Raw genomic sequence first — 15,000 nt, forward strand, 5'->3', positions numbered from 1 at the left:
TGGATTTTTTCATGAACCAAATCATAATTAGTTAATTGGACATTTATTTGTGAACAATAGAGGCAGAAGATTTCTAAGGTAAGACCTCTTAAAAAGATTGTCATCGACTAAAAACGACATATAAAGTCACTGTAGCAGTTAACTGTTAGCCAAGCTGACATTCTGTGACAGTTAGTTCAGTTAGAACAACATGGGCCTCACTAAAGCAGAGGCATTTTTCAAAATGAGAGGAGTTGGAGATAATCTATCCAGCAGAAATTAAATCTACAAAAGACAAGAAAAAGATGAAAGAGATTATGCTGAGGGAGAACCCAGAGATTCTGCTATCTGACTACAGTGGAGCAGAAAACAGCAGAGTGCTGTGTAACCTGCTGTTCTTCACTGAACAGACATCATCCTGGCACACCGTCCTCTGCTCAAACATGACATGTGTGAGGAAAGGAGGCATCAGCAAAGGCAGACAACTCACTCTGGAAGGAGAGAACGACACAAAGCTGACTGTGAATCTTTACCATAATGGCACAGTCATGGTCCAGGGAGCAGAAACCAGCCTCAGTGAATTCCAGAGGAGCTTCAGAAACCTTAAACACCAGGTTCAGAGATAAAACAAGATCCTGAAATGAAGAGCCACACAGTGCCCAGCACCAGCTCCGTTACCATCTCTGACAGCAGCTCAGGAACTCCTCAAACACACAGACACTCCAGCACTCCTGCGTCTCCTAAGATCAAGGCTTTGAGAGATAACATCGCTGAGCTGGAGCAGCACTTCTGTCTGTTTAAAGAGGAAACTACCAACAGCCTCCATCATCTGCTAAACCTGACCAGCCACCACAGTGTGCAACAAATACAGCAGCTCTGCTCTGCTGTAAAACAACTGGAGGAGGACAATCAAGAGCTGCACCAAGAGCTGAGGAGGGTGAGAGAAGAGAACAACACAGCCACACACTGGAGAGACTGCTGGAGGAGACCAGAAACCAGCTCCACACAAGACAACACCAAGAGAGTGTCAGCACCCAAACACACAGCACAAACACCACTCAACAGCAGCAGTGCGTCAGCTCACCGTCTCAGAGCTCCTTCACTCCTGCAACCGCTCACAAGCTCAAGAGGAAAGAGAGCAGCAGCAGTACACAGAGTCCTCCACCTGCACCATTCAGGAGCACCAGCAGAGAACAGAAGAGTCAAGACAACATCATTATACTCTGTGATTCCAACGGCCATCATCTCGACCCCAGACGACTGTTTCCGGGGAGATCTGTGAAGAAGTTCTGGTGTCCCACGTCACACTCAGCTGTGAGGCTGCTGCGAGACGGTGGGTTCGGTGCACCGTCACACATCATTCTCCACACCGGGACAAACGACCTCAGTGCTAGAAACATAGATGTCACTAAAGCCCTGACCAACGTAGTGCAAACAGCTAGCAGGATCTACCCCAGAGCCAAAATCATCATCTCGACCCTTCTACCTCGCAGAGACGTGCCACAAAACATCATCAACTCCATCAATGAGAAGATAGCTGGAATCTGTGCTTCAATGACAAATGTCCACATAGCTGACCATCAGCGCATCACCCATGAGCATCTATATGACCACATCCACATCCATCGAGAGGGAATGAGACTGTTTGCTAAGAGCATCAAGGAGACAGCCCTGCGCCCCCCTCCGAAGACGCTCGGTGATCACGAGGAGAGGGTAAGAGTGCTTCAGTCAGACAGCTACGCCGCTGTAGCAGCAGGACGAGCTAGAACAGACTCCAGAGACCTGATCCAGATCAAAAACATGCTGAAAATGATCTGTGACAACCTACTAGCTTAACTACTTACAGTGTGTCTGGAGTTAAAAATTATCATTACTTCTTAATTACTTTTATTTCACTTATTTCTACTTGTTTACTTTCAAATTTGACAATTGTAAAACTCATTCACTCGTGATGTGTTTATATATATATATATATATATATATATATATATATATATATATATATAATATATATATATGTGTGTGTGTATATTTATATATATATATATATATATATCCTCTTTGCTTGTTTTTTTTTTTTTTTTTTTAATTGATGAATTTATATTTTAAAACATGATTTGTTCATGAATTCATACATTATTCTGGTAAATGCAATACTTCCCAATGTCATCGTTTAAAATAACTAGTTATAATATTCAAGGAATGTTCTCTTCAGCTTTTGGAGAGAAAAGTACCAATCCTGATTTTATTAACGCTGTACATAGTTCAGACATAATTATTTTACTTGAGACATGGAGTCGTTTAGACTCTCAAACCTCCCCCCCCTCACACTACAGAGAGCTGCGCATCCCCTCAATCAAACAGCCTGATGTTAGAAACGGAAGAGATTCAGGAGGAATCAGAGTCTGGTTTAAACACCATCTGTGGCAGTATATTCAGCCCATGAAAAAGGGAAAAACACACATTTGGATAAAAATTCAAAAAGAGATTTTGTGTTTAGATGAGGACCTGTACCTGTGTTCCACATATATCCCCCCATATGAGTCGCCTTATTATAATGAAGACATCTTCTCAACCCTACAATCAGAGATCAATTACTTCCAGTCTAGAGGTTCAGTTCTATTAATGGGGGATCTGAACGCCAGAACGGGGAAGGAACAGGACTACATCAGCTCTGATGGGGACAAATATATTAACAGTTCACTTCATCATCAGCAAAAAGGTTTTACCAAAACACGCCAGAATTATGACAACACGATTAACAGACATGGAAAACAAGTCCTGCAGCTCTGCAAAAGCCTGGGCCTGTACATAGTGAATGGCAGAATGACGGGTGACTCTCTGGGCCGATGTACATACAGCTCACATCTGGGCAGCAGCACAGTAGATTACGCCATCACAGATCTAGACCAGAGTCAGATCAACTATTTCACAGTGATGCCACAGCTGCCATTATCAGACCACAGTCACATAGTCCTCAGTCTCAACAGGTCAGGGAATCATCTGCCATCTTCTGAACAGAAAGTTCAATTATATCCGCTCCCCCCCAAATTTATATGGAGTAAAGACAGTCCTGCCCAGTATGAAGCTGCGCTCCACAGCACCCACGCTGAGAACATGATAGACTCATTTCTCCTGACTACATTTAGTGTAGAGAAGAGAAGTATCAATTTAGCAACTAAACAGTTAACTCAAATCTTTTCTACAGTGGTCAGAAAAGCCCTCAGAAAAAGAACAAATTACCGATGTAAAAAAGAAATCGCTAAAGATGCTTGGTTTGATAAAGATTGTCAAAAACGAAGAAAAGAATTAAGATCATTATCAAATAAAAAACACAGAGACCCTGCAAACCAACAAATACGAGCCACATATCAAGAAATGCTCAAACTATACAAGTCACTATTAATACAGAAGAAAACTGACCACATAAAAATTAAAATAAACAAAATTGAAGAAGCAATCGATCAAAATTCTTTTTGGGATTTATGGAATAATTTAGATAAATCCAAAGAGGCCAAACACCTTCCCATCTATGACCCAAACATCTGGACTGAACATTTCAGAAAACTCTATTCTCTAAACGAACCAACCCTCGCCCAAAAACATCTGACCTCCCAACTAAATAACCTGGAATACACGAGAAAAGAGCAGCTCAATCATTTAGACAAGCCCAAAGAATTAACTGAACTGACAGAGAAGATGAAATCCCTCAAAAATAAGAAATCAAGTGGCTTAGATGGAATTTCTAATGAAATGCTGAAACACAGCAGCCCCAAACTGAGACTTGCTATCCTAACATTATTCAATCTCTTATTAAAATCTGGACACTTTCCTGAGATCTGGAAAGAGAACGTGATAACCCCGATTTTTAAACAAGGTGAAAAGTATGACCCAAATAATTATAGAGGCATCACAGTGAGCAGTAACCTCGGAAAACTATTCTGCTCCATCATCAATGAGAGATTAATTCAGTTCATCCAAGAACACAAGATTTTAAACAATTGTCAACTTGGATTTATGCCAAAACAGAGAACTTCAAATCACATTTACACACTCCACACACTCATAGAAAAATATGTTCATCAAACAAAACAAGGAAAAATATTTGGCTGCTTCATTGATTTTAAAAAAGCCTTTGATTCGGTATGGCACAATGGACTTTTTCTAAAACTGATTCAGAGCGGAATAGGAGGAAAGACATATGACATCATAAAGGACATATACAACGGGAACAAATGCTGTGTCAAGATCAACGACAGACGTACTGATTATTTCAGTCAGAACAAAGGAGTGCGTCAAGGCTGTAGCCTCAGCCCGACTCTGTTTAATATCTATATTAATGAACTGGCATCAGCACTTGAGAAGTCCCCTTGTCCTGGTCTGACCCTCGAGGGCTCCTGTACGCTGACGATCTTCTGCTCTTGTCACCTCATGAAGAGGGGCTACACCAAAGCCTCTCGCTTTTAGAAGATTACAGTAGAGACTGGGCCTTACCAATAAACATGGAGAAATCCAAAATTATCATCTTTCAGAAAAAACCTCGGCTTACTGACAAAAAATATAGTTTCACAATCGGGGGAACACTTCTTAATCATGTGACGTGTTATAATTATTTGGGTCTCACTATCTCAGCTTCTGGTCAGTTTGACCTGGCAATAAAACATCTGACTGATAAGGCACGCAGGGCTTATTACACTATTAGAAAATCTTTGTTCAAATTCAACCCACCTATTAAATTATGGCTAAAAATCTTCGACAGCATCATCAAACCCATTCTTCTATACGGTTGTGAGATCTGGGGCCCCAAATTTAAATTAAACTACACATCGTGGGATAAAAGACCCACTGAAATGTTCCACCTGGAGTTCTGCAAGAACATCCTGGGACTTCACAGAAACGCCCCTAGTCTCGGCTGCAGGGCAGAACTGGGCAGATTCCCTCTTCTAGCAGAGATCCAGAAGAGAACAGCCAAGTTCTGGTTCCATCTATCAGACACACGGACAGATGATTACCATCACTGCGCTCTTATGTACAGGACAGGACACCCAGAGAGTGACCCCACGCACTATTTAGTGGAAAAACACCAACTCAGCTCAACCATTCAATTAAGACACGCAAAAGTTAAAGAAATTGTAAAACTAACCCAGGAAGAATACATCTATGATTGGCAGGTCAAAGTAGAACAAATTAACAAATTAAAATACTTCTATAGATTAAAGACTGGCTATCAATTGGCACCTTACTTGATCAAAATTAAAGACTATAGTAAGAGAAAGCTCCTGACGAAGTATCGTCTGAGTGATCACCGTCTGTGTGTGGAGACGGGCCGACACAAACACAGCTGGAGAGAGAGAGTGTGTGTGTGTGTGTGTGTGTGTGTGTGTGGAGACGGGCCGACACAAACACAGCTGGAGAGAGAGAGAGCTCCGACTGTGTCCTCACTGCACAGAGAGTGTGTGTGTGTGTGTGTGTGTGTGTGTGTGTGTGGAGACGGGCCGACACAAACACAGCTGGAGAGAGAGAGTGTGTGTGTGTGTGTGTGTGTGTGTGTGTGTGTGTGTGGAGACGGGCCGACACAAACACAGCTGGAGAGAGAGAGAGCTCCGACTGTGTCCTCACTGCACAGAGAGAGAGTGTGTGTGTGTGTGTGTGGAGACGAGCCGACACAAACACAGCTGGAGAGAGAGAGAGTGTGTGTGTGTGTGTGTGTGTGTGTGTGTGTGTGTGTGTGTGTGTGTGTGTGTGTGTGTGTGTGTGTGGAGACGGGCCGACACAAACACAGCTGGAGAGAGAGAGAGCTCCGACTGTGTCCTCACTGCACAGAGAGTGTGTGTGTGTGTGTGTGTGTGGAGACGGGCCGACACAAACACAGCTGGAGAGAGAGAGAGCTCCGACTGTGTCCTCACTGCACAGAGAGACTCGTAGAGGACGAGCTGCACTTCCTCACACACTGCAGCAAATATGAACACATTAGAGACAACTACTTTACCCAAATAGCTCAAATTGTGCCAGAATTCAGGCAAGCAAGCGACATTGACAAACTCAGTTATATTTTGGGAGAGAAAGAGAAGTGTGTCCAGCTCGCAGCGCAGTATGTGTCCTCCTGTCACATCATGAGGGACAAAAACTAAACTCCTGTACTTAAGCAATGCTCTCTGTAAATATTTACCCTGTATTCACTTTTTTTGTTTATTTATTTATTTATTTATTTTGTGTGTTATGTGATTATATATGTACAATATGGACATGAATAGGTTTTTTTTTTTTTTTTTACTATTATTATTTATTTATTTATTTTATTATTATTATTTTTTTATCTACATATCTATATATCTGTATAACTTGTTCACTGTTTATTGCTTTGGCAACATTGTGCTGTTTCACAGTCATGCCAATAAAGCTCATTTGAATTGAATTGAATTGAATTGAGAGAGAGAGAAAGAGAGAAAGAGAGAAAGAGAGAGAGACAGAGAGAGAGAGAGAGAGAGAGAGACAGAGAGAGAGAGAAAGAGAGAGAGAGAAAGAAAGAGAGACAGAGAGAGAGAGAGAGAGAGAGAAAGAGAGAGAGACAGAGAGAGAGACAGAGAGAGAGAAAGAGAGAGAGAGAAAGAGAGAGAGAGAAAGAGAGAGAGAGAGAAAGAGAGAGAGACAGAGAGAGAGACAGAGAGAGAGAGAGAGAGAGAGAGAGAGAGAGACAGAGAGAGAGAGAGAGACAGAGAGAGAGAGAAAGAAAGAGAGACAGAGAGAGAGAGAGAGAGAGAGAAAGAGAGAGAGACAGACCGAGAGAGAGAGAGAGAGGGAGAGAGAGAGAAAGAGACCGAGAGAAAGAGAGAGAGGGAGAGAAAGAGAGAGAGGGAGAGAGAGAGAAAGAGACCGAGAGAAAGAGAGAGAGACCGAGAGAGAGAGAGAGAGAGGGAGAGAAGGAGAGAGAGGGAGAGAGAGAGAAAGAGAAAGAGAGAGAGACCGAGAGAGAGAAAGAGACCGAGAGAAAGAGAGCGCGCGCCACTTTAAGCTTGAACTGATGGTAAAACTAAGGACATTATTAAAAGTCTTTACATTTATTTTGAAAGATGAAGCTCACGATTATGGAAAGGCGTGTTAAGATTTCCGACAAATGCTTGCAGTGTTCAGCCAATCACAATGCACTGGGTCAGTTGGCCAATCAGAGCAGATTACTCTTGTCTGAAGGAGGGGCTTTGTAGAAAACTATGTGTTTGAGAGAGACGGGGCATAGAGGATCTACAATAATGTACAGTGTTTGAAAAATAATGTGTTTTGAACATTAAAACATGTCAACAAATTCTGTTACACCAAATACACAAAATAAAGATCTTTAAAAAGCATCCTATGACCCCTATAACAAAGATCTCCACAGACATCAGACTGATGAGCGCAGTATTACCGGCGCTGCGGTAGCTCAGGTCTCCCAGGATCTTGTCTCCGACCTTGCGCAGCTTCCACTGAGAGCGCAGACGCAGCAGCTCCGAGTTGAAGTCCCTCTGTCTGCGCTGCTCCTGGTTCTCTGCCAGAGACTTGTTCAGCTTCTCGGCTCCTTTCAGCAGCAGCTGGGCCGCCGTGGCCAGAGACTTCTTCTTACTGATCAGCTGGAACACCTGCGGGGTCTGAACACTCGCTCGCTCAAAACACTTACACATTATCAGCACTCAAATTACACTCATGTCAAACGCTGAATCTCAGTTAGGGGCAAAAAAACGTACGAGTAAGAGACTTACGGTTTAGACATCATATTGCCTATTTTTGCTTTATTTCTCCAATAAAAATAATTCTGTACACAGCTACAGCACAGTTTTGTGTGTCTGAGCAACATGACAATGATTCGTTCCTGAATGAATCAACCGTTTAAATGATTCGGTTCAATTGCAATGACTCACTTATTAACAGTGAGTTGCTGACGGTATTGATTCACATCTAAAGCATAGTATTCAATGTTTTATGCTTAAAATATCAAAACATTATGTATATATGACTCGAAAGATAATGCACACTTTTAGAAAACAATGACTTTGTAAAGGTAAGACTTTAGGAAAGGATTTAAACTTAATTTCTATCAGTGATGTGAATATGAAGAATAATCATGACGGTCATCCGAAGCGCACACATGAAGAGGACGGAGCTCTATACACATACACACAGATTACAGCGGGCTAAATATAGTTCAGTATTCACGCAAACACATTTGGGAAAGTTTGAGGAAAAACAATGGATGTGCAACATTATATTATATCCATGCAGTACACTATGTCTTCATATTGTCACATTAATGTTAATCAAACAAAAAAAGAACAGAGGAATCTCTCACTGCTGGACTGAACTGCTTTTGTAGATTAAATAATCGATTCATTTTTAATGAATGCACTTAACTTGCTATGGAGTCATTTTTCATCTGAATCCAACAAATCATACATAATTTTTAAGGTCTTTTTTTTTTTTACATTAACAATCTGGTCGTTGTGACTCATTTTGCCAGCACAGGTCACATATAGGCTAATTACTGTAAAAAATCCCAGAGAATATCAAGATGTGTTTTGTGTCAATCTGGCCCAGCCCTCGTCCTGAGGAGACGTACCTTGTTGGCGCTGGGGTCCTGGGACACGGGGTCGAGGGCCATGTACTTCTTCTCCTTGAGCACACTGAGCACGTCGTGCAGCACACACATCTCTGTGAGAGCACCGCGCAGGTTATTCCTCACCGAGTCCCACGGCCACAGCGAGGGCTGGAACTTCACCGCACCTGTCAGCAGAGAGCAGCGCTTGAGTCACGAGCAGGCCTCAGCCTCACAGTAAAACACCCCCCACACACCCTCATCCTCCTCCGGCTCCGGCTTGCTCCAGGGCTCCCGGCTCTCCCTCTCCGGCCCGTCCTGCTCCGAGTCAGAGCTCTGGTCGAAGTCGATCCGCTGCGTCAGCTTGGCCAGGTTCTGAGACATGGAGAGCGGAGGCACGTACGTCTCCAGACCGTCCAGAGACACCTCCTGCACCTGACGCTCACACTGAGACTCGATGCTGACCCGCACCGCCGGACCTCCAGACATCATGCTGACCGCTGCAGCTCTGAGACACACACACTGAGAGAGAGACAGAGAGAGTTCACAGATGTAGCATTAAGCTCTGTAAACATGCTAACAGAACAAGCTACGGATACTATAATTATAAAGACCAACAGTCATGAAGGTCTGTGAGGGACTGGTTAAAAACTACATCTGCTCCTCCGTCCCTGATACTTCAGACCCTCTTCAGTTTGCTCATTTAATCTTGAGACACACACACATCTTAACCAGAATATGGAATTAACTTCTGATCTCACTGCAGTAGATCGATGTTCTTCTTAAATGTTATTATCTTGTTTTCCAGAAAACAAGACTTCATATTTTCATCTTGATTTAAGGATGTTTACATATCTCTATTAGAGAACCAAGACCAACATGTGCAAACATATTCATGTTCCGCCGTGCACGCAACATTTAATACCATGAGGACTTCACGAATGTAAGACGTTCTGCTTTGATTTAAGGCCTTTATCCGCGGAAGGGAGATTTAGGATGTTAATAACTATTTTAAGACCAGCAGAAATGTGATCTAGGGAGCAAAATAAACCGAGAAACACTGTCTAGTGTCCAGAACTGAGGAGGGACACAGAATGATATGAGCGGACAGATTCATTCATGTCAGAGATTAAATAATCCGACACATACTTACATCTATGAAGTGACTCGGTTTTCTGCTTTTATCTCTTTGTTTGCGTTGTAGTTCTCGAGCTGTGCGTTTCTGCGCGAACGAGAGCTGCTGCTCAAATCTCGCGAGGCGTGGTAGGGGTCAAAGTTGAAACGAGTTTCACGTTTTTATTTATTTATTTATCATCTATTTTGTATATACAAGTGTTTTATAAACTATTCATATCAGATTATTTGAATACAATTGACAATCATTGACAATCTCTCTATCTATCTATCTAGCTATATATATTATCATGACAAACATGTTCGTCTGTAAATGAGGAAAATAATTCTCATCCGGTGATGGGTAAATTACTCTGAAAAAAATAAAATAATAATTACTAGTTACTAATTACATCTTCAACTGTACACATTAATCTCTCCAAAAAGTATTAAATTACTTATTACTAATTACGTTCTAAATCCTATATCCACCTCGACAAGTTAATGATTCAAGGATAGACATGAAATGGTACTTTTAATAAATTATTATGGTCACACTTTAAAGTCCAATTCTCATTATTAACGGCTCTGGACTGTATAGGAGTCGTTGGAATCTGGTTGGAATGTGTCTGGTGACATGGAGCCGCTTTTTAATTTATTTATTTATTTTTTTATTTTTTTATTTAAGGGAAAACATTTATTATTTTATTATTGGCTATAGTTTTCAAACTTTTAATCATTACGCACTCCACACTCCTATCCAGTAGGCGGCGGGAATGCACAATTTAAGTCGGTTTGCCAACCGCTATTAACAGCAGCAGAAGAAGAGGACATGGAGTCTGCAGCTGGATACTCGAAGAGAAGAGAAGAGAAGAGAAGAGAAGAGAAGAGAAGAGAAGAGAAGAGAAGAGAAGAGAAGAGAAGAGAAGAGAAGCGTTGCAGACTCTAATGAAGGAGGAGGAGGAGGAGGAGGATGAAGATGATGGACAGAGAGTCTGTGTGAATTGATGGTGTGTTGAGTGAGGAGCAGGACAAGTAAGTTACTCCACTGAGTCTAACACTGCTGCTTTGAACTCATCCGTGTTTCCGCTAACTTAAGTATGAGTAATATGAGAGAAATCTGCACAGATCAAGCAGCTTTTAAACCGCTATAAACAAATATATGAGAGACAACAGCAGATGCACTTTTTCACTGGAGGAAGTGTTATTATGGATAATAGACTCAATGTGTTTGAGTTAAAAACATCTTAATGCTAGATTTGTTTCATCTTTTGTCTTCTCCAGATGTTCACTGATGGACTGGAGTGCTGTGGATTATTGTGATGTTTTTATCAGCTGTCTGGGCTCTCATTATCATTTCCAAACATTAATTTAGTCATTAATGGTAATAATGCAGTGGTGTTGTTTCTCTCCCACAGAGATGGGATCTGATCTTCATCAGTCTGGAGTGACTGAAGAAACTGAGACAGACTCAATCCAGAAGAACTGAGCCAGCGTCTCTGAGACCGTTCTCCTTCAGGCGCTTGTGTCTTCAGCTTTACTGTAGAGAAACCCCAGTGTGTGTGTGTGTGTGTGTGTCTCTGTGCGTGAGTGAGTGTGTGAGTATGTGTGTGTGTGAGCGATGATGACAGTGTTTTGCACCTGAAGTACATGTGAGTAACACGTGTATGGTAATGAAGGTCTCTACACTTGAGCTGAGCTCAGGAAGTGTGTGAGTGTGTGTGTGTGTGAGAGAGTGTGTGTGCGAGTGAGCGTGTGTCTCTCTGTGTGAGTGTGTGTACAGTCAGACGGTGTACACCACTCTCTTCTCTGTTGATCCAGACATCTCTCGTCCAGGCGGTCTCCACAGGAAGCTGCTTCACGTGTGTCCGGTGAGTCTGGAGCGTGTCAGCTGGACCCAGTTCCTGTCACATGACCTCTGACCCAGAGACTGCAGCAGATCAGAGAGAAGTACAGCACAGTGTCCTGAGACATGACAGAGTATACGCGTTTATTTTACACATTTATTTGTAATATTGTCAAATTATTTCAAACTTCTTAAATATTAATAAAAAATACAAATATATCAGCTATCAGCCTCTGCATTACAAGATATTGTCATCGGTCGACCACTACTCTTTATACTGGAGTAATGATGATGGAAATTCAGCTGCACATCACAGAAAGGACATTAAAATAGAAACCATTATTTTCTCCTGTATTTCTGCTCAAATAAATGTAGCATTGATGAGCAGAAGACACTTCTTTAACAAACATTACAAGTCTTACTGATGCCTAACTCTTGACCAGTCGTGTGTGTGTGTGTGTGTGTGTGTGTGTGTGTGTGTGTGTGTAATATGATGCTGCCGAAAATATAGATATGTTCGATGTCGGTGTTGCTAATAAATCCCACAGCAATGTCTTTTTTCCCCCATTTTTTGAAATATTGCTTGAGCATTTCAGACACCTATATTTAATTTCCTTAAATATATTTTAAAGCGTTTAGTCAAGCAATAATATACTGATTATCTCATGTATGTGGGAAAGGGATTAAAAAAGCATTGGTTCTGATTAGAGCTGAAACAACGAATCGATTTAATCGATAAAAATCGATTATTAAAATAGTTGTCAACTAATTTAGTCATCGATTCGTTGCTAAATAACTTTTATTTGCCGTAAGCGGCTCATTTCGTGCATATTTCAAATCTGCGGTGACCAAAGTGTGGCAGTAATGAGCCACCGGAGGTTTTACTCAGCCAGTACAACAGGAGAAGTAGCGAATAGCCAATAGCTGGCCTCGTTTTATGTCACGTGCTTCCCGAACAGCGTCTCTGCAGCATTTAGCGGGATGTGGGAGACTGGGAGTACTTTAATTTGAGCCTTCAAAAAAGAAGAGTAACCTGTAAACTCTGCACTACTGAACTGTTTAAGGGGACGTTCACATATCGCGTCTTTTGCGCGCTCAAGTTCGTTATTTCCAACACCGCATCGAGTTAAAAACATTTAAACTTTTCAGAATGCAGCAACCGCACCGCGGGTCATGTGACAAGAACTAACCAATCAGCTTCATCCTTTCCCGTAACAACGTTAAAAGCTCAGTCAAGATGAAAGGAACAGCTGATCATAGTTGTATATGGATTTCCATTTTGAAATAAATTTAGTAGCAGAGCTACTGCAAGCGATTTTTTGAGCTGCAAATCCATTTATCCTTTGCTGAAATTTCCGCGTCTTCAAGGAGAGAGCACGTCATGGTTGCTTAGCAACGGCAGACGCCTCAGGGGCGCTTCTGCACGAGCGCTTTGGAAAGAAGGAGAAAGCGGTGCACCTAGCGTTTTCCACGCGTTTTAGGCGCGATATGTGAACGGCCCCTAAGCCTTTTATTTGTGCAGATTCTCCAGTACAATGTTGTTTGCAAATGTTTAGTCGTAAAAGCTGATAACATTGCTTTTTAACAGTTAACATTTAAAGCTTTACAAACATGTTCTGTGATCAGTTTGTCGTTTACCAGTTCATAATTCAGTCGTGCAGCCTAATTATGACTGAATGAGAGAGGTAAATGTTTAAAGATATTTGAAATGCACTTTTTTTCCTAAGTATTCACTGCTCTTTTTCACACAGCAGGTTTTTTGTGTGTGACTGTCCAATTTTTTTTTTTCTGGACAACCTTCTGATGGATTTTACTTTAAATTGTGATTTCCATTCAGGTTTCATGCCACTGGCACTTTATTCGAAGGATTGTTTACAATTTCACAGCATAAGCTATAAAGCTGTTTCCCAGTAAATAATAAAATACAATGCACTGCAATTTTATTCTGTTTTATCCTTATTCTTCGTGAAAATATGTTCTGAAAGATTCCTTAATAAGCTTTGTTCGGGATGTTAAACTACTTTAGGAGCTCTAAGGACTGCCATGGTGAAAACATTATTTGAAATCTCCTTGTGAAGTTTGCTAGAGTATGGGTCAGTGTTCTGATTGCAGAAGAGTTCAACAAAGGATTACTAACAATAAAACAACTCCAGGTATATTTTTGATGAGGATATGACAGTGCAAAATGGTTAAAATCTCTTAAAAATCTATGCTGAAGGATAAAGACCATTTATTAATAATTTACTTGGGGGAAAAAATTGAAAAAACTAAAATATAAGTACATAAACCGATTAATCGTAAAAATAATCGACAGATTAATCGATTATCAAAATAATCGTTAGTTGCAGCCCTAGTTCTGATTAAAAACTGTTTTTTACCGGTCAGAACGAGTAAAAGATATCAGTCTACAGCAGATGATAATCCTCCCAATAAAGCCTGTCATTACCATCTCATTACTGACACAGAATTATAATTCAGTTTCACCTAATTAAACTATATAAAATAATTGTATTTCTTGTCATAGTTTTTTTTTTTTTAAATGAACATTTTTATATAAGTTCCCTAAGAAAATGTTATGAAGAATAGTTTCTTTAATATGCAGTAGATTTTAATATTCTTCAGTTAAGAAAAAAAAAAAGAAAGAATTGGGCTTATTTTTTCCTTAACTTTTGTTAGACTGCAGATCGAGATAAAATAATTCTTGATAATATCTTTAAAATGATTCAAGATTTTTATTCGTCACATACACCTTTATATGACAGAAATCTCTTGACAAATTTAGGCTATTTTACTTTTCTGGACCGCAGAAAAAAAGTCTAAAAACTTGCAAAGTTAATTTATGAAATAAAATCACATCAAGACGTGTAATGAAGAATATTTGACACTGAAGCTGACTGATGAACGACTGCTTCTTGAATCCTGAGGTTCTGATCTGGAGACGTGTGTGTGTGTGTGTGTGTGTGGCCATCTGATCTGACAGAAGAAGTGTCCGAATGATGGTTTATTACAGTAGTGATCACTAGTTCAGTCTGTCAGTGACAGACACTTCTCAAGCCAGTTCAAAAGCATGTCTATGTAGAAACAGAACAAAAATACAACTAAAGAAAAACTATTAAAAAAAGGTCATTTTGCACACAACCCGTCCCCAGCGAGGCTCGTCCCGCTCCGGTTCGACAGATTTGATCTGAATATGAAGGGATGGATTCTGCAGTGTTTCAGAAACAGGAAATCCTCTCCATGTGGGGTTTATAGATATGCAGTAAACACATGAACAGACTGCAGCGTGTTTATACCTCTGTAGTAAAGCATTCATATTGATGTTTGTTTGGAAATATGACCAAACTAAAAAAAGTTCATACTCTACACTTGTGCTAATGCAATGCACTCTCTTTTATATCCTTTACATATTCCAAGAACCCTTTATTGAACAGATCCAAGGCTAGCAACACACAGATTGAGTTCAGACACTGGGTGCATCTTTCAGACAGTTGTGGGGTCA

The 15,000-nt window shown here is 40.8% G+C and overlaps 1 protein-coding gene across 2 annotated transcripts in view; it reads right to left on the reverse strand.

The window, feature by feature from the left end:
• The window catches only part of med17 (mediator complex subunit 17), a 13,952-nt gene extending 4,902 nt beyond the window's left edge, over nt 1-9,050 (reverse strand). The window contains exons 1-3 of one of the 2 annotated variants that reach the window (XM_059514996.1): nt 8,800-9,050; nt 8,567-8,730; nt 7,382-7,601 (exon numbers count right to left, since the gene is read on the reverse strand). In XM_059514996.1, the coding sequence (XP_059370979.1) occupies nt 7,382-7,601; nt 8,567-8,730; nt 8,800-9,034 (619 nt within the window). In that variant the 5' untranslated portion in view covers nt 9,035-9,050. Of the gene's footprint in view, nt 1-7,381; nt 7,643-8,002; nt 8,090-8,566; nt 8,731-8,799 lie in introns of those variants that run through there. The other variant, XM_059514997.1, reaches the window with a different exon arrangement.
• Between the last annotated feature and the right edge of the window lie 5,950 nt (nt 9,051-15,000).

Source organism: Carassius carassius, chromosome 28 (genome assembly GCF_963082965.1).
Source record: "Carassius carassius chromosome 28, fCarCar2.1, whole genome shotgun sequence".
NCBI classification, from domain to species: domain Eukaryota; kingdom Metazoa; phylum Chordata; class Actinopteri; order Cypriniformes; family Cyprinidae; genus Carassius; species Carassius carassius.